This window comes from Musa acuminata, chromosome BXJ2-2, assembly GCF_036884655.1.
Source record: "Musa acuminata AAA Group cultivar baxijiao chromosome BXJ2-2, Cavendish_Baxijiao_AAA, whole genome shotgun sequence".
In the NCBI taxonomy this organism is placed as follows: Eukaryota; Viridiplantae; Streptophyta; class Magnoliopsida; order Zingiberales; family Musaceae; genus Musa; species Musa acuminata.
Window position 1 is genome coordinate 33,367,863 of NC_088339.1, and position 26,353 is coordinate 33,394,215.

Consider the following 26,353-nt stretch of genomic DNA (forward strand, 5'->3'; position numbering starts at 1 on the left):
AAAGTGTAGAATCGAAGTACCATATTTGGTGTGATGCAAGAGCTAATTACATATTCACCGCTGTGGACTGACTCTATTAGCATCGTAATCCTTCGACTTAAAAAAAATTATATTGAGATTTCTAAACTCTTAAAAATAAAATAAATAAATAAATAAATATATATATATATATGTGCATAATATAATTTTCTGGAGGAAAATACATGCGATATTAAAAATATGAGGGGGAAATATACTGTTTTGGAACTATTAAAGGATGGATATGTAAAAGCATCTTTGGATAACTTCCCGTTTGATATGGTTTGCCGCCGAGTGGATTGAACGAGGACTTTATGCTTCTCGCCCTCCTTTCCCATCTCCGCTCGATCCGAGGAATCCCCCAAGAGAGGAAGTGAAATGGCGACGCCCGCTCTCCCTCTCGACGACGACAACGATGTGAGCTTCCCCACCTCCTCTAGTCTTCCCTCTTTTCCTCTATTTCCCCGACGCCCCCAAACCACCCTAAACCTAACCCTAACCCTCCGCACGATTTCTCTGCCGCAGGAATTCGACTGGGAGGCGGCCGTTCGGGAGATCGATGACGCCTGCCAACTCGCCTCCGCCTCGACCTCCACCTCGAACCCGCAAGGTTTTGCCACTCCTGTCGCGACGGCGGGAGGTCCGGCTAATTTATGGCGACGTGGCGGTGAGGGCCGGCAGTCTACTCTAGATAGATTCGTTGTGGACTTTCACGGCACAAAACTCACCAGGAATGATGATGGGAATCGTTTTGGATCCCGTGGTCGGGAGGCGAAGGAGGAGCAGAATGTTGTTGGTGGAGATGAGCAGCTTGCTGTCGATATCGACCTTGAAGCTGCCAAAACCTGGATTTATCCTGGTAGGATCGCATGGATCTTTTCTGCCAACCAATCTTGTTCTATGCGGTTGTTACTCTTTTGTCATTTCTGTGAGTCTGTTATCAGTTTAACGCCTTATGCTATCGAGTCTTAAATATTATGTTTTTAGTATAATTGAGTAAAATCACATAGAGATAGAGAATAATGCAGCTGACTCATGGGGATCTATCTTTTTTGCTTTTGATGCTGTCTGTAATTTTTGCAACGAGTTGGTGTATCTTGGGCCTTCTCATTTATTTGATAAGTTACTGGTATCACAAAGAGATTGGGAGTTTTAAGAGAAATAAATCTGTAGCTTTGTATCGGTGGATAATATTTTTTCTTTGTTAAGGGGTAATTTGAATGCTTGACCATAAATAATTAAAATGGATTTGATGCCTCTTACTTTGACTAGAGATAGTGCCCTGTAACTGAAAAAAATGATTAAATGACTCAGATTGACTCAGATTTACAACTTGTTGTTATTGTCGTCATAGATGCCCCTGTCTGAGGGGCAAGTTCGTACACAGATTTCCTTATTATGTTCGTTGTTCTTTTCTGCCTACTATGTTGTGTGCCTTGACAAGTCTCTTCTCCAACATAATGGTCACAAAGGTGTGTACTTCTTGTCAAAAGAACCTGTCATACTCTTCAATGTACCATAGTCATTATTAACTCAATCATTGAACTTGTTGCTAATTAATTGATTGGAATGACCTAATCTAGAAAAAGACACAAGATGCCTAAGGCCATGACTAAGTTTTGCAGGACCACAAGTGAATTTGATGGCTGTCATAGGATTTAAGATTGGGATCAGTCCTGATTGGTTGAATTGAATTTTGAGTTCAGGTTCTTAAGAATGATTGGGATTTGGCTAGGATTAGTTATAAACTGATAAATTCAAATAGAATTTGACCTGACTACTTGTGAACTACTTGGATTGCTTGGATCTGCAACAAAACCTACCAGACCAGTTATGGAAGTTGCCTGGGTTTGCCAGATTAATTGAATCATCTCAGGATACACTGATGTCTAACTTTTCATGATGATTTCCCAAAAAAAATGAAGGGCTTCTGGATTTGGTTGATTGAATCAGATTGGATCCACAGACTTTCAACTTTATTTCATTATTTTTTCATCTACCTTCAATTTTTATACTTCCAATTTGTATTACTTGAGTGTAAGGTTCTGAATACCGTACTGTACCGGTGTACCGATCAGCTGTTGGTACGGTACATATCGACCTGTACCGAGCATACCGACACATGGTATATTAAGGTGTATTGATATACTACTCGTATCGAGTGGCATGATACGATATTGCAAACCACGCTTGAGTGTCGCCATGTTATCACAATGGATTTTGATTAGGACCTGTTTTTCTCAATGGGCAAGTAGAGACTGATTAAAAAGAATACATTTCATAAAGAAAAAAGATCTGGCATGATGCTTTTCTATTCAAGAAGAACATGTTCAGAATTTCATGATTGTCATTTAGTATTAGTTTATAATCAAAACCTTTAAATGAAATAATTTAAAATTTTTATTTTTGTATTTTATATAATCAACTATATAATAATTACTGAAACTATTTATGGTGAAGAGATTGAGCAACATTTTGAAATATTGATATGAAAGCACTATATTAGTAAAATTATGATTGTGAAAATTTATTATTATTTTTATTACATTCAATGTATACAACTGTAGATCCAAAATCATAAACTACAATACATTTAGTAGTTTCTTTTCTTTTTTAAAAGTTAACTTTAAATTTACGCCATGATTTTGATGACCAGGAATTGTTGTTTCTTACATCAAATAAACATGAAACAGGTTTGATATTTTGGCACCAGAACCCCAAGCAATGGATTATGTACTGGAAACATATATCAATCGAAAGATTTGTGTATAAAGTGCTTGTCTGATCAGTTAAATAAATTATATCGTGGACATTTTTGTCTTAGGTAACTTCTAAAGAACTGTTCCAGAATTGAAAAGATTTTCATGTAGTTTGCCTTAATTGTTCTTCCCTTCAATAATAGTTTCATAAATCAAACTATGATTCTTACCAGAAGAGCTGAGATATTTGTGGAGCAGTTATGTTTATTCTAGGAATATGTTAGCTTTTCAGAACAAAAGGCATTATATTCTTTTTTGTGGGATATGATTACAGAAAACTGTTGGAAAAAAGGCAAAAATTTGGCAGAGTTTGAGCTTAACCTAGGTACAGTTTGTAACTTTGTATGTTAACCCTCTTAAAGTTGGTGGGCCAATCATCCACCTGAAAGTTTTCCTAAAAGCATTTCTACAACTAATTATGTTAAGGTGGGCCAAAAAGTTGCACCAAACTTTTTAGCAGATCAAGGAATTATAATTTTTACATTTAAAAAATGCTAATAAGGTTCTCGAATCAATAATAATTAGGTTTTTAATTCTTTACATTTTAAAATACTAACAAGGTTTGCCAAATCATACACGGTTTGGTGGGGAACTCCACCTCTGAGTGATGAGTGCTGCCCATCTTTAAGCCTGCAAATCCTGTAGCAAGTATAAAACTAAATTCTCTTGCCGAGAGGCCCAAGATTTACTCCTGCAACTACCAAGGTAGTGTTAGGCTTTTAAAATAAATCCCTTAAGCAAGCACAGAATATCTTTTTAATTTGGTAATTTACAGTCATAATGGCTCTTGAAGTATATGGGTTTTTATCTCAGTCTAAGAAAGCTGTATTCAAGAACAACAAGATTATCCTGTATCTTGAACTTATTTCTGTCTTACATTTTTAAAAAAAATCTTAAATCACATTCATTTATTTTAGATTTATTTGATTGGCCACAAAAGGAGAAGAGGGAAATATCTAATTACAAATAGTATGTTTGCAACATTCTTTACTTCTCACCTGTTGATTTGTTGCAGTGAATGTGCCTCTTCGTGATTACCAGTTCTCTATTGCAAGGACTGCTCTATTTTCAAACACATTAGTAGCATTGCCAACAGGACTGGGTAAAACACTTATTGCTGCTGTGGTGATGCATAACTACTATAGATGGTTTCCTGAAGGTAATATCTTTGATGGTGCATCATATTAGATTAACTTTAAATGAGTTTTATTACAATCTATTTATTGTTTTTACTTTTTATTATAATGCAGAGAACAAGTGCCTGTCAGGATCTTGAGATAATTTGAATAAAGATCATTTAGCAATGAATTAGTTTCATATGTTAGTGGATTCCACTTACTAATAATTGAGATATTTGTTGCAAGTTTAGATCACACAGTGCATTTCAACATACATTATATTTGTGAAAAAGAACTTGTGTTATGATTAATTAAGTGTAGCACATTGCAACTGTATATGTACAATATTGCAAGTTGTAATGTAGTCTTGTTTCCTTTTGAACTTCATTACATGGGCTACAGTATTCAGCATCTTATTTCGAAAAATATAAATTACTTGATCTTTATTTTTACTTATGCTTAAAGGTGGCTGTTGAGTCTGTCTGTTACTTCCATTTGAATTATTGAACAATGTCAGGATGGAATTATGTATAATTTAACCAAAGAACATAGGCTGAGGGTGTTTTGTACTATTTTGGATCATTTTAGTTACACGAACAAAACAATGTAAAAGTTATATTAGATAAAATTATAAACATTTTCTAGATAAGGTTATAAACAACGTAAAAGTGGTACTGAGGATGTAGAAAAATCTAATATATCAGGATCCTAATTGGCCCATTGGCCTAATAAGGGCCCTACAGATTTGGCCCTATAAGTATAAACCTTAGGTACTACACTACCAAATGGCATTCAAGTTCATCTCTATAGGTAATCATTTTCTGATTTCCAGTGTGGGAATTTGAAGCACAAATTTTGGTGCTGTTTGTTGTTGGACTATGTGGTCCACATAATTGTGTTGGTTCAATATGTGCACCAGGTATTTTTTGAGGTTACATGGACATGTGTTGACATTGTGGAGCATGTTCTGGTTGTATCAACTATCAACGCATTATATGTATCAATTAGTATGTAGTATGCAGTGATTTAAAAAGCGCTAGGCGCCAAGGTCCAAAAATGCCCAAGGCGCTAGGCGCTCGTCTGAGCGAAGTGAGGCGTTAAAATATAAAAATATATAATATAATATAATTAATAAATATAATTATTTAAAATTTTAAATAAAAAATATGCTATTAAATTAAGAAAATCTAAGATACAAAATCAAAATAATATATTATTAATCTAATAAATACAAATACTATTATTAGTATACTGTTAACAGTATACAGAAGGAGAAGAAGGAAGAGGAGTGTAAGGGGGTGCTGATTGAGAAAAGAGGAAGTGGCAGTGGTAGCGGGAGCGGGAGTGTAAGGAGGCAGCGGGAGCGACGATAGCGGCAGCAGCGAGCACCGGCAGCGGGAGTGGGAGCAAGAGCGGCGAGCGATGACAGCGGGAGCCGCAACGACAACGAGCAGGGTTAGGGTTGGGTAGCGACAGTTGATATCGGTGCTTTAGTTGGTTCGATTGAACCAACTAAAGCACCGGAGACCGAACCAGACCTAAAACGTTGGTTCGGTCGCCTGGTTTAACCCAGGCACTTGCCCGAAGCGCCCAACGCCTGGGCTCGGGCGAGCGCCCAAGCGATGCCTCTTTGAAGCGCGCCGCCTGGAAGTGAAGCGAGGCGCTCGGGCCTCGCCTCGCCCGAGTGCCCGAGCGCCTTTTTAAATCACTAGTAGTATGTCAACATGAAACTCATACTAGTTGTTTCAGTTGGTATGTCCCTATGCCGTTGGGCTAAACTATTCAAATTCACAATGCTTCTCTACTGTTGGGCTTTAAGAATAAAACCGTACCATGAAGTATCACAGCTACTCTTACTTGAATCTTTGAAGTCCTCATGACCATTTATTGAATTCTTAGATTCCTAGTCCTTACAATGACATGAAAATTTAAATCCATGTAGTCCTTGTGACAACTTATTGAACCCTTAGATCCTTAGTCCTTACAGATGACATTGGAATCCAAGTGATGAGTAAGGTTTATGAAACTATAATCAGTTTTACATTTGATCATTGGAAGTAAATTGAGATCAAACTGAATCAATTATAGGCAGAGTAATTGCCGGGTTGGATTGTCTCTTGAAGTTGTTGAAAATTAGTCAGGATCTGTGGAGGAATGTTGTCAGGTTTGGTCAAAACTTAATGTAAACTTGGGTTGGAATTGACTATAATTTGGTCAGGACCTGGTTAAAATTTGCTTGACTGTTGGAATCTATTAAATTTCCTGGAAGATCCAATTAGATTGGCTGATTATTGCTTTGAATTTATAAAAATTTGACATGCTAAATTGAATCTGACTGACCATTAAAAATCCTGGATTTTGTTTATTTTTAGACGGCACTTTGGGAAGACCAAGGTCGTGAACTCAATAATATTGCTACTAGATACAACTATTGTTGGTGCCTTTTCCCTTGCTAGTTTGGGAGTTACATGGGCTGATTAATACATCAGACTGGCATGCATAATGTGAGCACTAATGTTTCTATGAATTGTGAAAGTTCAGACTCTAGTTTTTTCTATCACATTAATCATACAAGCACTCAAGGTGTTCTATCACATTAATCATTTGACTACATTAAAGTGAGCCTTCACATGCTTTGGTGAGTTTGGTCTTCAAACCTTATCACTTCTTTTGGATTGTTATGGTTCAATCATAGCCACAAAACCATGAGTGGCTTGTTGTCTCCTTTCATATCCAGAAATTATCTCTTTTTGGCTTTAATTATAAACCTAGTTGTGTCATCCATTAGTCACAATGACTGCAGGTTGGTTCCCCTATGGTATTGTTTGACTCAGCATAAAATCTTATCCAAAAGCTTATTGCAGCACCAAAACATATGGCTTTGAAGAGAGATGGGAAAGGTTGAATCCTCATATGTTAATATGGGCAACCTACTACTAGTAACTTGATGCTTTAAGTTTTGGTTTGTGTTAGTGGCCTACTCTCAAAGGTAACAAAACTAGGTGTTTGATTGGTTATGATGTAATACTAGCATGAATTGAATTTTAGTTTTGGATCTTTCATATTAAATTAATTGAATTTAATGATTAATGCAATCACAATAGTTTACAACTACTTTCACTTTAGTTACTTGGAAAAAATGGTTCTTCGGTTTAATGGCCTGGAAATTGGAACAAGTTAGTTCAACTAATTTTTATGCATTTTTAAAATAAACCTTAAAGGTGTTGTCTTTCTTTATGAGACATTATTATTACTCTCTTTGTATGATTATCTTTGATTTACATATACTTGTGAATGCTCAGGTAAAATTGTATTCACCGCCCCTTCACGACCTCTTGTTATGCAACAGATTGAAGCATGTCATAATATTGTTGGGATACCTCAGGTACTAATTTTCTTATTCCTATTCGCTGATCTTGTTCTTTAGGCATATCATTGACACATTCATAAATGAAAGTTGTGAAAAGATCGGGATCAAACTGATTGCAGGAGTGGACAATTGATATGACAGGTCAAATGAGCCCTCCAAAACGATCGGCTTTCTGGAAATCCAAGAGACTTTTTTTTGTCACTCCACAAGTGCTAGAAAAGGACATTCAATCTGGTGATAGCTAGTTCTTTTCTGGTTGCTGCTTGATGTTAAATATATCTTAAAGAACTATGGCATGTTTTCAGTAGTACTTTTATTATAATCTAGATTGATTTGTGGTTAAATGGTGTATCCTATTATGATGGAAAAATGGCATTTGTGAAAATTCTATCCGTGCATTGATTCTCAAGTTCCTGGTCTCACTCGATGTGCTTGGAGGCTAGCATTTACAGAGTACATATGTTATTCACCGGTTGAGAAAATCTGTTCAAGCGGTGACCAATTCAGATTGTTGTGACGAATTCAAATTGGATGAGATTGACTGGGACCTATTGGCTTGACTGAATTTAGTGGATCAACTAGAATTGATTTGAACTGCTTAAAATTTGTCACAATTTATTCTGTGAATGTCTGGAATCAGACAGGATCCGCTACAATATGCCTAGTTCACTTGAGATTGGCAGGTGCTGGTTGGGATCATCCTCATAGAATCAAGCCGACTAATCAAATTTTGAAGACTTGTCACTTTGTTTGATCTGTTTTTAGTTGATTAATTTATTCTTCATCTCTGAGATTTCTAAAAATTTTTGGTGAAATGGTTGAACATGTCATATTCCACCTTGGGACTGCTTATATATTATACTATTCTAGAAGAAATTTATATGGGATGCTTCAAAAAGTTCTAGTTCTTTAGCATTTTATGCTGATGTTGCTACCTGATGGATTGACTATACTGTTAGTTCACATAATGGCATTCTGTTGATGTCACACCTACTTTGGTAATAATAAGAAAGTTTTTGTTTCTTCATTATTACACAATTAGTGATGTCAAGTTGAGGAATTGGGTTGGACCATTCAGGTTCTTAACTCAAACAAATAAGACACAGTGGCATATCCGAATCTAGAAGATAAATACTAGATTTATCTTCCATTATACAATAAATGATCACTGGTAATGCCATCATACTTTTAACAGCTTAACTAATGGTACTTTGGTGTATTTTTATCATTACCTTGGCTATCCAATGTACTTTTTTAAAAGCGTTAAAAAAAGAATCATTCGTGACTACAATAACTGCTCATGCATAGCTGTTCTTAGAAATTTATGAAATTACAATATTGCTTTGGTTTACTAGATTATTGGCAATGGTAATTGATATGAGTTCTTGCACTTCAAGCTTGCAATTAGCTGGATTAATCATTTTGACAAGGATTTGGACCCATATATGAGATACAAACCATCGTTTGATTGACGAATGGACTTAATTTTAAATTCGATGCCTAAAAAAATGGAATCGATTGCAGGATATTGAGTCATCATGATGCCCCAGTATCTGATGACTATTATTTTGATTCTGAACCTAACTGTGATGTAAATATCATATCCAATAAGCGTTTGGTTTTTGAATTTAACATTTTGTAATAAGTAGATGTATTTAATGATCGATTTTGAACCCAACTAATGTGCAAACATCATTTCTGATGAGCTTTTGTGTTTTGACTTTAGCTTTTTATTATAATATGCAGATGCACTTGGTGAACTATATGCACAAAACATTTGTACTCATATTTTTCACTCTATGTTTACTTGTGTTTTGTGATCATTGTATGGTACTTTGATTTATAAAAAATAAAACAAGTTGCAAGGCCCATTATGTTTTCATGGATCAAAGTGTTGGATAATAACAAAATAATATATCCGATAAATTAGTGTGAGAAAAATGAGAATGTCGAGGTGAACATGCGGGGATTGTAGATAGAACGAGAAATGGTTTTAGTTGTTAATAGAAGACCTGAAGATGTAATTGACTATAATGTATATGATGCATATCGGTTTCTATTAACTGATTTCTTTCTTTTTCTTCACTAGCGGCCTTCATCTTTTCTGATCTTTTATACTTTGTGATATTTGTTAGGCATATGCTTGGTGAAGCAACTTGTTTGTTTGGTGATTGATGAAGCGCATCGGGCTTTGGGGAACTATTCCTATTCGGTCGCAGTTCGTGAGGTGTCTCTTAATACAAGTTATCAATCTAATTTATAGCAGTTAAATATTTTTTGGTTGGTTATTTGACCCATCCATGCTAGTAACTGGCCTGTTCGTTTGATATATTTATTGGAGAACCTGTTAAAATTAAGGCTTGCATGTAGGTGCTGTGGGCCCCAAATAGTTGGGACTTACGTCGTTGTGGTTGTTGTTGTTTATGTAGTTGCTGTGGACATCTTCTCTTAATGCTCAATTTGTTTATGTTCTTTTGTGCAGTTAATGACTGTTCCTGTGCAGTTAAGAATTCTCGCTTTGACAGCAACTCCTGGATGTAAGTACTGCATCTGTTAAAGAATCTCCAAGGACATATTATCATATATTCTTACTATCTGAGTACTCAGCAAAACAGCGGACGGTTCAAAATGTCATTGATAATTTGCATATCTCAACCATGGAGTATCGCAGTGAAAGTGATCATGATGTAAGCCCATATGTGCATAACAGGACACTCGAATTAATACAGGTATGCACAAGGAAAGATCTCTTATAATTGAATGGGGTCCATATGTCATTCTTTCTTTCCTGGGTGTGTGAACAAATATGGCGCACAAAATGGATATGATCTTACACTGGATTTTTTTTATCCAAACACCTCACAGGCCATTTCTGTGCACAAACATGGTTGCCTGAGGTTGGTAGCTTTGTTGAATGCTTCTGCAAGCACCACACACCTACCATAGAGCACGTATTGCATATTACTTTTACAACTAAAAAGCATTTTTTTTTTTGCTTTTAGAAGTGTACTTTGGTGGTCACGACCTTGACATTTAGAAACAAAAAATTACAAGAAGATGTTCATTGAGTATTTTGTATGGAGGAAATGATTAATGAACAAGCATAATGTGGAAAAGAAGACGTTCCAGTCAGTATAAAGAAAATGCACATTCAAATTTGGGGTGGGGGAGCTGGGGGCTTTTGCCCTAATGGGTTATGAGGGAGGGAGGGGGGTGATTTCTTGAATAAAGTGAATAGTTACATGATCTCAAGGATTAGATGAACTCCCCGATCTTTAAGAGATGCAAGTTGAATAGTTACTTGATAAGGACACTTCTATTCTGATAATCTTAGATGTATGTTTAAACTTTCTATTATTCCAAAATTTAGAAATTTTATGGTAATTGAAGAACATAAACATGATTATTAATCAAAAAGCATTGCCAAGCATTCACTGAGCTTGATTGTGTATTGCTTAATGGGCAACAATTGTTTACCGAATGTTTATTGTATGTTCTGTACTCATACTTGCACTAATATATGTGAACTTACAGGTTGCAATGAGCGAGGACGCAAGTGTGATTAATAATTTGTTGTTGGAAGGTATACAACCATATGTGGCTCGGCTTTGTACAATTGGCGTGTTGCACAACAGGGATGCTACAAAAGTATGTTATTGACCCTTATGCAGCATTTTACAAGAGGAATACCTTATTTTTCTTGTACATTTTTTATGTTATCTTCATTGTCAATTTTGTCCTTTTGGATGTAGCTTGCTTCAATCCTGTGAAGTTTGTGTATCAGGTTTTACTAGTTTTGTTTGGTTCGGCACCTAGTTTTATGTAGAATCACTCAGAAGCTTTTGCTTGCTGATCAATTTAGCTTCCTAAGCCTTGTTAGATGCAGGTTTAAGTTAAGCCATGATACATATGTGAAATGTAAGTAGTTGACTTAATTGCTTGGACAAGAGAAGGAAGATGTGGAGCCTGCAGCTTAGTTTAACTCAAAAGAGGAAACTTTATGACTGTTGATTCTCTGTTGTGAATTAAATTAGAAATTCCAATAAAAAGCTTGCATTATTAAATTTAACCACAAAGATTTCTAGAACTTTGATTTTTCTATATGTTTTCCTGTTCAATTTTGCTATAACTTAAGGGAGCAGGATGTGAAGGTTAGCAAAGCCTTGAAAGAAAAAATAGTAATTACACCATGTGGTAATGAACTTTTCCTGCCTCATTTTTAGATTCCAGTTTAGTTGATCAGTTCTTGGTTTACTGATTTTTTTAATTGATTTTTGAAATCGAATATGTACTTGTTTTGATTCTCAATTTTTTGTCCATGCAATATAAGATGTTTTATTATCTGAACTATGAACATGGTGGTGTTTATTCTTGTCCAATAACACTACCAATAGCAGTACCTTTGTTGTTGAGCTGAGTCAATACATTTGATTTGAACTTCTGCTATCTTAAAGCTTAATCTGTTAATGGATGACAAGTATCTTGTAAAATTGAGCTTAATCAGACACCGGTCATCATTAAGTCGATTCTGGAGAACTATAAAGTCAGATTACTGGATGGACCTAAAGCTTGAAGCAGAGTTCCAAGCTGACCTGATTCTACCTGACCTTTTTAATTAATCGAGATAAGCAGGTTGTGTGGTCAACCAGAGAATAAATATGTTAATTAAGTGTTTAATTTTTGGACACATTTATTAAAACAGGCCATCTTTTGGTTGACACTTAACTTGTTCTGTGTCAAGGTCAATGTTACCTAAATGTGGCTGGTTTGACCATTTGACACACTGCAATCATGCAATTTCCTCCTGCTTATCTCTAATACTTTGTTCAAACCTTGGAGGATATGATACTACTTTGTTTTTTCTCCTGGGCAGATTTCTGTTGTGTACTGCATGTTATTCACTTGATGCATGAAGCCATGAATAATTACCAAGTGTACTAAATATTAATTGTTTTATGTATTTAATATACTTCTGGTGCTTAAAGGTGAGATTTAGTGGTCGTACACATTTATTTGTGTTTCCATGTTATTCTATCATTTACATGTTCAGTTATCTGTTGATTATTCTTCCCTTGGTGATTGTAAAAGACATCTGTATATGTCCGCCTTGTCTTTTGCTTTCATTTACATATTATTGCTTATTGCCAGTGGAGCCCCTGTGAGTTACTTAATTCAAGGGATAAATTCCGTCAAGCACCTCCATCAAGTCTTCCACATGTAAAATATGGAGAAGTAGAGGGATGTTTTGGTGTTCTAATTACCCTTTATCACATAAGGAAGTTGCTTTCGAGCCATGGTGTGAGGCCAGCATATGATATGCTTCAAGAAAAACTGAGGCAAGGGTATGTTCATGCGGTTCTTTTGCCACTATATACCCTGGTTACGTAGATGTGATTTAATTTTTATTTTTGAGCACACACACATGCACACACACACCATGTTTTTCAATTAGTGATTTGATCGAAATGAGCTCTTTTGCCATTTAATATGTCATTTCATCAGATTTCCTTTGTCTATATTTTGATGCATTATATTAAAAGAGCATTATAGTCTCAATCTGACTTCATCATCACTTATAGCTTCCCATGTTTTTCCTAATTTGGCATTTGTAAGTCATTCTGACTAATTTTTCTCTATTTTCTAGTTCCATCCTCAAAATTTGGTCTCTGTTGGACATATCTGAAACACCTTAACCTCAAAGTTATCTCCAACATTATGGATGCAATAATTTTCATTCTCCTTTTCCAGCAAAATTGGTAATTCATTCAAAAAGTTTGAGGGTTTAAGGTTGTCATCCAGTGATGACAAAGACCTATTGGAATATTGGCATGGTGGAGAAATATATTTGTGTTAGTATGTATGTTGTTCTTGTCAGTGCATGTTCAAGGTGCACTTTTGCATGCCATATAGTGGCAGTGCAGAACAAGCACACCTATTTATGTTTAATGTGGGTTTTGGCACTTAACCTGGGATGTGTTGGCACTGGCAATGTATGACAAGTTACCTTATGTGATCACACCATTCTGCCAATGGGCATGGCCTTTAGTTACCCTACACACCAAGCATTTAAACTTCATTTAGTATGCAGGATGCCAAGTTGTCAACAATTTTTTTTGTGGTGTGCAAACATGAAAGCAATATCATTGGAGGTTAGGTCCGAGAAAAGCTTTGCTTTCAATGGCTCTTATGTGCATGCTTGTACCAAAATATCTAAGACAATGAAACTTGTGTGATATATATTCTAATCTATATCAGATACATATCTTACACTGATACTCTTCAAGTACATATATGCCAGTTCTTTTTAATGATCCCTTTCTTCAAAGTTCAAATAATTACCTTTATTGAATTTTTAGATTTATAGTTGATATTTATGGGTAGTTTTAGGGGAACCAGTTTCTTGTAAAAGCTGGGTTAATCTGGCTCTTGTGCCCAAATTGACAAACAATTTTGGCTACTTATCTATCCATTGGAATCATTTTTCTTACTAAGATACTTATTGTCTTTATTTGTTTATTTAAGTTGGATAAACTGCACACTTATGTATGGCTTTTAATTGATTCATAGGGTCTTAAAAATTCCTATCAATTGTAAAACAAGAGTCAATCTGCATGACACAAAAAAACAAGAAAGAAAATAACAATTTTAAGTATTGGGATGAGAAGACATGTAACCCCCTATGTGCATTTATTTTCATATATACCATAAATTTAGCTAGTTGTATCATGGTCGAATGTGTGACTGTAAATGGATCTTACACCTAGTCTATGTCTGCATGGGCCACCATATGTTACATGGGCCACCTAATCAAATGTCTACTGTTCTTGGTGTAAAGACCTTGTTCCGTCTAGTTTCAAGTTGGATATAATGTCATGAAATGTCTTGCTGATTACTGCAGCATTTGAGATCAAAAGCACATCCCGTAACTAGAACTTTATCAGATTAGGGTTTCTTCTTCTATAATGAAATTTATGAGTAAAGTTGATAGCTGCCCAAAAGTTTCCTGAATATCTTCTTAGGAGCTATTCTATCTATTATGTTACAAGCTTGAAACCCGTGTCTTTTTTCTCATCTCCTAAGTCTCTTTTATCTGATTTGCTGGTTGGATCTCAAACCTGTTATATATCAATATACACTTCCATTGGCAGGTCATTTGCGAGAATGATGTCCAAGAATGAAACCATCTTGAAAGCAAAACTTTTAATGCAGCGGAGCTTGTCACATGGTGCTCCAAATCCGAAGTTGGTAAAAATGACAGAAATTCTAATGGATCATTTCAGTATGTACCTTGGTGATCTATTTTTTCTATAATGTTTTGTGCAATCCTTTTTTTTCTTCACAATGCTTCTTGGCTTATATCTGTTTTATCATCCTCATGATTGATGCCAATATATATTGTGGTTATGAATAAGGTTTGTTCATTTGCTCATCAGTGTAGGATAGCATTTATCCTGTCTACCTGTACATGATGTCCGTTTTCTATGGAGCATATGATAATAACATCAGAAAATTTGTTATGATTCTTTCTCAAGCAACCTTTTCTTCTTGTTGCTTGTTTACGAGTTAAAGTCACTAAGACTTATATTCCTCCTCTCAATTTTAATTCATTTTGTCAATGATTTAAGGATTTTCATTTTGGTTGTTTTGGCTGATAATTCTCTTCCTGACTAGGAATAGAGCACCATGCCTAGTTTTTAAGATTGAACTGATTACAAATCATCCTGGTTCACTTATTAAAAAGTCAAAGCTATACATTATTAAGATTATTACTCATGATGTATCTAATAGAGGATGCCAACTTACATCGTAGTCACTCTTGATTGGCAAATGCAATCACGGAGTTCACGAGGGAGACTGTTGGATACAAGAGTTTGATACCCCAAAGTAGTCCCGTATCACATGTTGGCTATCATGAGATAATTTCGGCAACTCACATCCGGACAGCATCCTTTAAATAATTCTTTCAAGTGCTAGGCCCATATGGTTTAGGGCCTAGGTCATGACAATGAAGGGAATTCTGAAAATCTTACATATACCTTTTTGCTCGTCTTATTTTGTGGTATTGGCTGTGTTGTTTCCAGTTCAGGGTTTTGCTATATTGTAATAGCTTGTTTCATACCTCTTACAGGTCTTTTTTTTCAGGATGCTGCCAAATTTTAAAACCTTTTTAAAATTGATGCACAAGTCTTGCATTAACCTACTTTATATAATTGGTGCCTTTTTAATATTTCGTCAGTCAAGGTCCTGTCCTAATTTCTGTCTTTTGAGTAGTTGAACTCTCTTTTCTGCAATGATACTATAGGTCATTTGGACTTGTATTAAGAATTTAAGATATCATGCTTTTCTAACATAAGTGACTGGCAAGTTTTGAAGCTGTCTTAGTCAAACCTTGCTGGTGGTACCTATCAAAAGGTCACACCCTACATCTTTTTTCCAATTAATTGATGAGTCAGTTAAGATTTTTTTTGCTTCATGTTGGACATCTTAGTTTTCTCATGAAATCTCATTTTGGGCAATTTTTATCATTATATTCTATCTGAATGCAGAAAGAAAAAATTTCAAGGAGTCGAGAGTGATCATCTTCTCCAATTTTAGGGGGAGCGTCAGGTAAACAAAATTGTCCTTTTACTTGGTGGTTCTTGTTGATTGCATACTACGATAAATTGATTGCCTTATGTTCCTTAAGGTCAATAAAAAATAATTATTGCCTCTAAAATTACATGTGGTGCTTTGTAACAACTGTCGTATGTTAAGTCCATCAAAATGTTTCATATTTAGATCCAAAAGGGTTTTATGAAACTTTTGAGGATATGCATCTTGTGTTATCTGCTACTGCTTGCAGAACCATATGTTGGAAGAATTGGAATGTGAGATTCGGATAGCAACTTAAGAGTTGCTTTTAATTTTATGATTCACATTGCAGAAAGAGGTTGACCTTGTCGCAAGCCTTGATTTAACTGTTAGAAATGTGGCTGAGCTGGTTTTTCTAGTAAAATGACAACATATGATTTGAAATTTACCTGAGCGGTTGTCCCAATCTTTCACTTGATAATGCAAATGCAGTCTGCCAAACTATGCTTCTTGTTGTGGTATGAATCTTAAATTATTAATGGCGCTCTTGTCGATAAATCTTTGGAGTGCTGTAACTATGTTATTAACTGAAACTACTAAATTGCCACAGGTAGGTTTAAGAATCTTTACTTTGTAGCAACCCCCTTAATCATCCACAGGTATGATTAAAAAATTGCAAGCAGTCATTAGTAGTTAACATCATCTTGCCAACCATATAAAGGCTTATTCATGTGTACTATGAAGTCTCATCTACAGTCTGCTCCAATTTTATATCTCAGTTGTTAGATTTGTTGATGCTAATATTTAGTTTGATTATAACACTCTTGTCGCCTCTACATGGGAAATTGTCTCAAAACTGCCTTGGGATCAAGGTGCATATGCAATATCGTACCGTACCGGTGTTTTGAGGTTGGCTCGGTATGGTACGGTACCGTATATCGAGCGGTACACCAGGGCGTACCGAGCGGTTTTAAATATTTCTTCTTCTTACTGTAGCTTTGTAGCACGTTCCGTCCGGTAGCGGACGGTTCGCGTACCGGTATGCCGTCGGACTGGGGTGTACTGCTCGTACCTGGTGGTAACATTCGAAATTGCATACCAAGCTTGAGATGATTATAAGGAATCTTTGTAATAAATTCCTATATGTGTAACAAAAATTTAATTGCTCATGTACATTTCTCTGTATATTTTCTTTTCTATTGGTAAATACTATGAGATCATATTTGGTTGTGATGGTATTGCAGAGATATAATGGACACATTATCTAGCATTGGTGACCTTGTTAAAGCCACCGAGTTTGTCGGGCAAAACTCAGGTTTGTTGGTCTTCTCAGATTGATTTAATTATCTGCTTTGGTGTGCATGTGCAGGAAAGAAGTCATTTGTACAGTTAATAATCCAACAATCCAATCTAGTAGGGGACAATAATTATTTTATCGAATAAAACTTGGGTGTTTTTTTTATATAATACTTAGAACTGAGTGATTTAAGGAAAAAAAAAAAGAAAGTAGCAGTATTCCAAATTTTGATCCAATGGGAAGAAAACTTTTTCTGTCTCAGAATTTGATGATTGGTATCTTTAATTCTTCATCACCAGTTGATTTTGTTGTTTATCATTTGTGTTATCTTGATGATGAATGGATTCTTATATTATTTTTATTGATGATCATGTTCTGCATATTGGATAATTACCTCGTCTTTCGTTTTCTCTACTGTAATAATCTATTGTCAGAAACATATTTGGAAAACCCTACAATGAACACTTACCGTTAGAATTCTAGCTGGTATATATATTTGACTTAAATAGTGTAAATATGATTGAATTTGCTGATGAGTCACAAACTTGATAGATTTAGAATCTTGGTAGAAATCAGTGAAGATGGTAAAGACATTAGTCTTGATTAGGTCCCAGAACTCTTCATGGGTCTCATGCCCTAATTTTGTCAAGGGAGAACTCGACTCCTATAGATGAAGGGATTGGAAGATTGGGGAAGAGCCTCGGTGAGTTGGGCCATCATGGATTGGGCTCAGATTGTTGCAGTGGTCTCTATAGAAGTTTGTAAAGTGAAATTAATTGAATGGAGTTAATTTGTTTCAGATACATTGATAATAAAATAGGGAGATGAGGTTTCTTCTTGTTTTTAACACTAGCATGAAGGAATTTGGTTTGTGACCCCCCCCTTATAAACAGAAATTCTGGTACTTTGCCACTGGTAAATTTCCTCTTTAACTGCTAGGGATTCTATGATTCATATCATTCATTGAATTGATTATATATTTTCTCTTCGTTTCACTAAGCTCATGTGGTGACCTGGCTTTTAGATGGGTTATCTGGGTCTAGGATGAAGATACCGATAAGAGAGAATTTTGATAATATACCATAAATATGTGTTTATATGCAAAAGACCCCAAGAAATGGTTAATGGATACCAACATCTCAATTGATACTTCCGATTTTGCATGCTGATCATGTCCTTTGGTAGGTTTGACACCCTGTAAAGCAATACATACAAATGGGTAAACCATGGGGAAATCAATTTATATAATATATGATATAGTTCAACAATATGTAGTTGCTTGTGAACCTTTGGTAACTGAAAAAGGTAAATGAGTCGTACACCAAATGTTATCTGAGTGGTATGGTTTACCTTCAGTGTTTGGTCGGACCAATAAATATTGGTTGGTACATTCTGGCTTGATTGGTATTTAGATCCTTGCTTTGCAAACTGAAAATCATGTACTTCTATCAGAAATCCAGGTAGGCACTTGTATATCCCATTTAATTACATCTTTAGAGCAAGAAATTTTGAGCAATTAATGTCAGGTTGCTTAGTTAATAATTGTGTTACTGTTTTCAAGATATAGAAACCAATGTTATTTTCTGAGGTTTTAGTTAGTTCCTCCTCTAATTTCTGATGGAAACATTTTCCTAAATAAGTCGTTCATCAACCAAGCTTCTTTACCTGTTAAGCATTTTGTAGTAATGTGTTTTCTCTCTAAAGTTGATTAACAATTTTGTATTTGTAGCTAGTAAACATGGCTCATTTTTCCAGGTAAAACACTGAAGGGACAGTCTCAAAAAGTGCAACAAGCTGTTCTACAGGCAGGTATCAAACGTGCCCATGACAATATTAAAGTATGGAAATAGCTACTTAACGTCTTTTTTGTATACAATTCCCCAGAAATTCCGAACTGGCGGTTACAATGTGATTGTGGCAACATCAATAGGTGAAGAAGGTTTAAATATTACGGAAGTTGATCTTGTTATTTGCTTTGATGCAAATGTTTCACCTCTGAGAATGATCCAGCGCATGGGAAGGACTGGAAGGAAGCATGATGGGAGAGTAGATATCCTTTTCTTGTGATTTTATTACTTACATGCATTGGTTGCTAACTAGGACAAATATCTTTAAGTTTCTTCTTGTAATTAACTTGAGCTTACATAATTTTGCTTCATAATTTGTACTCGTTTTAATTGACCTTGACTTTGATTACTAGTTCTAGCTTGTGAAGGATCTGAGCTTAAGGGATACTTAAAGAAACAAGCAACCAGCAAGACTGTAAGGAAGCACATGCATAATGGTGGAATCAATAGCTTTAACTTTCATGATAGCCCTAGAATGGTGCGGCATCACATTGGTGACGTTATATAATTGCCTTAAATGGTTGTTTTCATGTATGTCTGACCCAGGGCATTCATATGATCTATAGGTTCCACATATTTGTAAGCCGGAAGTGCAGTTTGTTGAACTGTCAATAGAACAATTTATCCCTCGTGGAAAGAAAATAAAAGAGGAATCAGGACATCAATCCCCATTTCTGAATAAAATTTCAAAAGAAGAGCATGATCTAATTTCTAGGTATTTTGATCCATCCAAAACGGATACCTGGAGACCATCTCTTATTGCCTTCCCCGGCTTCCAAACTTTCCCTTCTGCAGTACATATAGTAAGACACTCATTCAAGACAACAATGATGTTAATTGATGCTATGCAACGTCTTGAAGGACTATCATTTTCCAGAGCCAAGAAGGATCTGATGGTTGAGGTATGACCATATACTACACACTGAAAGTTGAATACTTATGTGAAATTGAGTCTGTCTTTGATATTACGTTCAGGTTGCCACCTCAAGTCAATCCATTGCTGGTATGATCACTTCACAGAATAATACTATGCAAGGTATCGGTTGTGATTAAAGTATTAATTTTAGCATTTTATGACTATAACTGAAAAGATTTTTCCTAAGAATTTTCAAATATATCAAATGATCTCCAGTGTGGACTATATTTAAGCTTTAGACATGAATAATACTTAGCAAAGTTATAATTCCATTTACGGTCGCATCTTTTATCTAAGTGGGAGACTTATTGCTCTATGGATGTAGGTATAATTATCCTCTGGTTACAGGATCTGGTCTCACTCTGGTTAGACAGTGGGAAGATTTCAACAATACTTGTTTCTCGAGTCAGTTAGGCTATGTCCAGAAGTAGCCTAGCTATTTGAGAGATCAGGGCTTAGATGGACAATAGCTGAAAAAACGTTCTGCCATCGTCATCTATCCGATTGTCTTCAAATCAAAATTAATTGTTAACTACAATCTTGACATTTTAAGAACTTTATAATCTTTACCTTTGGTGTACTTCCTCTTGATTTTTGTTCATGCAATAGGGTAAAAACATGAGACACTATGAAATATCGGTGAATATTTGGTAGGAGCTGGATATTTAGTCAGAATTTTGTTGCCTCTTTAATTTCTCAAAGGTTAATTATGTTATTGTAAGAAGATTTAGAAAGCTGCAGAAAGGTAGCATATTGGCTAAGCTTGAGGAGAAGTTTCCTTGGATGAATTTTGTTTGTGAGAACCCTCAATTTGGAAACTTTTGGCAATTAAAGCAAGATTAGGAATTGTCTTTACACTGATCAAAATATTGAAGGGTTGAAAAATGATAGTTACTGTATGTTAACTGAATATTTTGTTTATATATTGTAAGGATGAGTTGATTTACTAGTTTATGACATGATAAGGTTATGCCTCTTTCTCATGGAGGCTAGGAGAATCAAAATATGCATCCTGAATAAGTTTAATGATGTGACTGGTGTACGGAGCATTTGCATGGACTGTGTAGGTGAACATATTGTGGTCCTTGCATATATCAATTGCAAGACCTTATTGGGGCAACAAAACCCGCTTTTGCTTATTGATTCAGCTCCTCTAGAAGAACTCATTTTCAAAAAAGAAAAAAATAGTCTCTCTGTAAAATTTATTGTGAAATATATTTTCCTCATTTCTGATATCTAGTATGAACAAGTATGGAAACTGATTGAGTAAATTGATTCTATAAAATGCAAAATAATACTTGCTTGGTTTATATTTACACTGGTAGCTGTCCTTCCATATTGTCAAGGAGGATCCCATTAAAACTTGAAAAACTCAACTTTTTACATTTTCTGACATATTTATGATTATTTGCATCTTTCGTTTCTAACTTCCTTATTGAATGTCTCTTTTATTTCTTTTAAGGTGTTTTGAAATGTATTGGGTTTGGCATGTCTATATGGATTTGTAGGTTATGCACAATCTTTTGTGTCTATGAAACTAACTTAGATCATGTTACTGCATCCTATCTACTAAACAAGAAATTATGGCAAATGGATTGTTGTGGCATTAAATTGATCCTGCTGTTGTCTAACAATGTAGTGGTGTTCCTTCTGTTTCTGAAATTTCTTCTGTTTTTCTGAGTTTTTTGAAGTTTTTATACTCAATAAACTGTTAGCTTGAACACAAGTTTTGATTGTAAAATTTCTTGTAGCGCTTTTTAGTTTCTGAGTCTTGAAGAGCTATCTCAAGCTTAGACAATCGACAGTATGAGTTGTATGCATATTTTCATATGGTTTGTTGGGTAACAGATATGTTCATTTGCAGATACCACTAAAGATTGTACTGATGTTCAAAATGATGCTCCAGAAAATTTGTTACAAGGGAGAACTTCTGATGTTGAAGAACCAGCTAGTGGAACTTCTAGAAGTAAAGACGGGTCTGGTGCCACCATCTGTACGCCCCCCACTCATAGATTTCTTTTTGGAGGAGATTTTGTCAAAGTAAATGCTTTAGGTGGTGTTTCCATCCCAAATGTACCTGTCCTTCCACTTGAGGGCTCTGTAATTTATGAAATTATCAGGAGGAACAAGAACGAGTTTCCAAGTCAAGAAAAGAATGAGATCACGTCAAAAGTGTCGTCACCGGTGCATGATGGTTTGCCTTTTGAAAATGTTTTAGAACTGCCATTAAATGCAGGAACTCATTCACCTAACATTGATGTGGAACAAGAGCATGGGAGGATAAATGCTATCTCACAGACACCGGTTCCTAAGCAAAATGCTGAACTTACAGAAGTCAAGATTGCTGAGACACCAGGTGACCAGGAAAAAGATATAACTTCTACATTGGTGGGTGAATCTAGCAAAATTTTTAGTTGTGTGGAGCTAAGTCCCAGACTCACTCTTTTTATTGAGAAAGGCATTGTTCCTGAGTCACCTATTTCTACTTGTAAAGTAGATAAGGTTCATGCTGGTCTGACATCAGATGAGTCTGCTAGCATGCTTCAGAACAAATTTCTGGTTGACAGGGCACCATCTTCAACAGTAATGTTAGACAATGTATTAAAGAATGAACTACCTGCACTATCTTCTAATTCTCCTAATGTCAGCAAGCTTTTAGGTAAAATGGACTTATACAACACTGAGGGAAATGTGATTGACATGGACATGAAAGAATCAGCTTCTCCTTTAGTTGCAGAAATGCAAACTCCTTTGATTAATCCAGTGACTAGCACCGATGAGTGGCAAATGAGTTCTGGAGGTGCATCAAAAACAATTATGCAAGCCCCAAAGTATAGAAGGTTATGCAAATATGGAGAGAAAGTCAAAAGGCAATCTTGTCGGACTTTGACAGACAAGTACGATTGCTGTGTGTCAAAAAGTACTGGACCTACTGTGTTGAGCAAACCAAAGGAAATTGACTGTCACCAAGGTAAGATCACCTTACATCAGAAACATTTTTTAATCTTGTGCTTTTATCCTTAAGTTTTCTATATATATATATATATATATATATATATATATATATATATATGTATGTATGTATATATAATTCTTCTGATGTTGTCAGTTCCATCATGCATATTTTGCCTCTTTCAGTTGTTGGAATCAAGTACAAATATAATATATATGTACTAGTTGTGAATCAATATTTGAGCCATATTGACATTATTTGGTTGTAATTTTATGTAGGTAGAAAGCAGAAGGCAAATAAATATTTTGACAACTTCATTGAAGAGGAAGCCGAGTAAGATTGGTTTTTTCTTGTTTACCTATTGCAAGTCTTCGATTTCCAACAGGCTTACATCTACAATACTAGATTACTAGTACTACTTTATTGCATCAAGTTATTATTGTCACATGATATAAGTGAGAATATGAAAACAAGAATTTTTTGTCGCTTATTGGCTTCAGGGTTTCTGAGGATGCAGAAGTTTCCGTGGATGAGGAAGATGATGAACATGATGACAAATACGAGGACAGTTTCATAGATGATAGAACAAATCCTACTGAAGCAAGTAGTCAGACAGAAATTAATGGAGGTGACATGTTGGCCTTCTATAGGTAACCATAGTAGTTCTTTGTTTCCTATTAGTTAGGTGGTTCCAGATAATTTCTCTTGAAATCATGTTTTTTCAAGAGCTAATCAGTGAGAAAAATAACCACGATCTTATGTTTCGCTAAATTAATAATTTTATCTAGCTGAATGTGTAAGATTTAGTTACTTGGCTTCTTTTGAAAGCTAAATAGTAAAGTTCCATTGAAGAGAGTGTTCTCTTGATTTATGTAGAATTGATTACGTCAGAAAAAGACTATCACATCTTCTAATTGACATGTAACATTTTACTACGGTTTTATCTGATTTGTTGTTATCATATCTGATTATATGCTGCTGTCCTTACTCAATTTACTATTTGCACAAGTTCCTCTTTTGGTAAGTTGAGACCATCAATTTGTGGCCTCTGGAGGTTCCTGTGCTCCATGAGTCAACCTTATAGCAGTAGATTGGAGCTTACTTTAACCCTTGATAGGTTGAACTTGGATAGGTTACTCAAAAGCCTAGATAAATTGCTTGAACTGATGGTGGTAAAGTCTGACTAAATAAGTTGGAACCTAGATTTGAACTTGAGAAACACATTTAAGGCATGCTTGTTGTACACTAAAAGAAAATCAAAGCCAACGAGAATAATTGAACACATTGTCCAAAATTCATTTCTTTATTATCTGTTGTATGACCAATGGTGGTAAATGGTAACTATCAAGCCTTTAAATGAGCTTATTCCCTACATATGGATGTCTATGGCTGTCTTTCCTTTAAATGGTTACTGTCTTGATATATATCAAGTATTTATCGAGGGTAGAATGGTTAATCTCCATATTAGTCTTTTATTTATCTAAAATTATCAAAAATAATATGCCCATGAAACTTGTGATATCGATGTTTAAGGTTTTGACCCCAGGGAGGCTCTCGATGGGCCTTTTATTTTTTTCTTTTGTGAAAATAGCATGACTAATAACTAGATTTCCTTTGAGCCTCTTGCAATAATTTGTTTGCTCAATCTGAATGATACTTGGTCTTTTGTATCAGTTTAGATGTATTTTCAATTGTTTTAAGGTTTTATCTTCGGTAGCTCAATTCTTAGATATATGCTTTTATATCTCTTCTTTGCAGGCACTCTCTTCTCACCCAGTCACCTATGGAAACTCTGCCAAAATGTTTGGTCGACTCCGTTTCTTCTAGAGCTACTGGAAGTGGAAGCTGTTCATCAGTGAAAGTTCATAGTTCCCTTCAGACTCCTCAAAATGGCCTACAATCTTCAAACCATTCTAGTGGTAGATATTCTATATCCTGCCAAGCGGACTCTAAGCAGGGCTATCTGACAACAATGTGCGGTCAAGAAAGTAGCATCCAAAGAGAATCATCAAGTAAATTGGAAAGCAGAAAAAGAAAGTTAAGCTTTCATAATGCTTGCTCCGTACCAGCTAGAAACTTCCAGCTCGAGAGCACTGTGCATTCAGAACCCTTGGGCAAGGAATTTTCACACTATCAACCTGGGAGTACCGGAATTGGCAATGACGTGTTCTGCGATGATGAGTTCTATCAGAGTATTGATCTTGATGCAGTTGAAGCACAAGCTACTGAGCTCTTAAGGTACAAGTCCAGATTACATGTGGATAAAGCACCAGCAACAGTCCTTAATATTCCTGCAGAAATCAATGAAGTCAATCATCCTTCATTTGACTTGGGATTGTAATTCTCGGGAGTGATTGATGCTTGTTTCTCCATTTGATGGGTACTGAATATTGCGGTGATTGGTCTGGTACAAGCTTTCAGCACCCACTTTTGGCAGTCTCCACAGTTCTCGGAACACGCTAAGAAGGTTCATGCGACCGGCCAGGATTAAAAATGCCTACTGCTCGAGGGCATTGAGGGCAGCAGCCTGAACAGCTTCGATAACCGAACATTTTATCTATAGATCATATCAAGCTTTCGATAAACGGAGATGTTTTTGGCACGGTACCAACATGTACAGGAAAACTGGTTTGCAAATGAGCTGGCTACACATGGAAGCAAAAGCAGATGACTGATGGATTGGGTCTTCGGGATGTATTATTATTGAGCATGTGTCCGGTGTATTGTAGTCTGGCAAAAGCAGGCAAAGAAGAATTATTTGCATGTAGAACTTGTAAATTATCGACTTTGTTACGGCGAAGAATATAAATCACAGGTTAAATTACTGATTCTGTATGTGATGGTGCTCTTTCTGTATGAGATTAGTGTGCAAACCCTGATGAATACCATCAAAACGTCCAAGCAGAGCTGGAGATATTATATATCATATCTTTGCTTTCGACATTTGGTAAGTAGGTTTGATGCAATACTTATTCCTACCTAAATTAATGCTTACTTGCCAACAATTATTGATACTCTTTATTTTTTATGGCAGGAAGTCTGGTAGAGCAACAATTCCATTCCCACGAGGTCTAAGCCAAGCCCTGTCACTGTTGCTTCCACCAGAAGTCATGGAAGGAACCGTCTGAGATCATAGGATATGGTAGTTGTCGGTGGATAATACCTTTCAAGCTAAGAGAGATGGAGACCATGACTTTGGAAGTAGGTTATGTATTATATTCTATGTGTAGCCTAAGAAGATAATACCCAGAAAAAGAGAAGAAGAAGACAAGGAAAAGATTTCTAGAACTCACGTCTACACCAGTTGGAACAGTTCCGTAACTTATCAGCAGATTTCCATCTCAGTGGCAGTCAAAACTTCAGATTTCCTTGACAGCCTGAGCTGCCTCCACGGACTTTTCCTTCAACTACCTACTTTTGAAGCGAGTAGTTAGCTATATGATCGATTTTTCGATAAGTCTTTGATAGGGGATGCAATGCAAAGAATGGTTGACCAAAAAAAAA

The 26,353-nt window shown here is 35.7% G+C and overlaps 1 protein-coding gene across 4 annotated transcripts; it reads left to right on the forward strand.

The window, feature by feature from the left end:
* The first annotated feature begins 296 nt into the window (after positions 1-296).
* LOC135585594 (DEAD-box ATP-dependent RNA helicase FANCM-like) lies at positions 297-25,673 on the forward strand. 4 transcript variants are annotated; one of them, XM_065097088.1, is made up of 22 exons: positions 297-435; positions 544-877; positions 3,793-3,936; positions 7,198-7,280; positions 7,385-7,499; positions 9,401-9,492; positions 9,748-9,802; positions 9,873-9,994; positions 10,800-10,913; positions 12,414-12,607; positions 14,414-14,544; positions 15,812-15,872; positions 17,081-17,151; positions 18,889-18,938; positions 19,018-19,183; positions 19,331-19,458; positions 19,547-19,882; positions 19,956-20,016; positions 21,761-22,867; positions 23,128-23,182; positions 23,350-23,499; positions 24,608-25,673. In XM_065097088.1, exons 1-22 carry the CDS (start codon positions 397-399, stop codon positions 25,188-25,190), a joined length of 4,191 nt encoding a protein of 1,396 aa, XP_064953160.1. In that variant the 5' UTR covers positions 297-396; the 3' UTR covers positions 25,191-25,673. The 4 variants fall into 4 exon arrangements, with proteins under 4 accessions (XP_064953160.1, XP_064953161.1, XP_018678056.2 ...); XM_065097089.1 differs by having other exon boundaries at positions 21,803-22,867; XM_018822511.2 differs by having other exon boundaries at positions 19,956-19,983; positions 21,803-22,867.
* Positions 25,674-26,353: the final 680 nt, after the last annotated feature.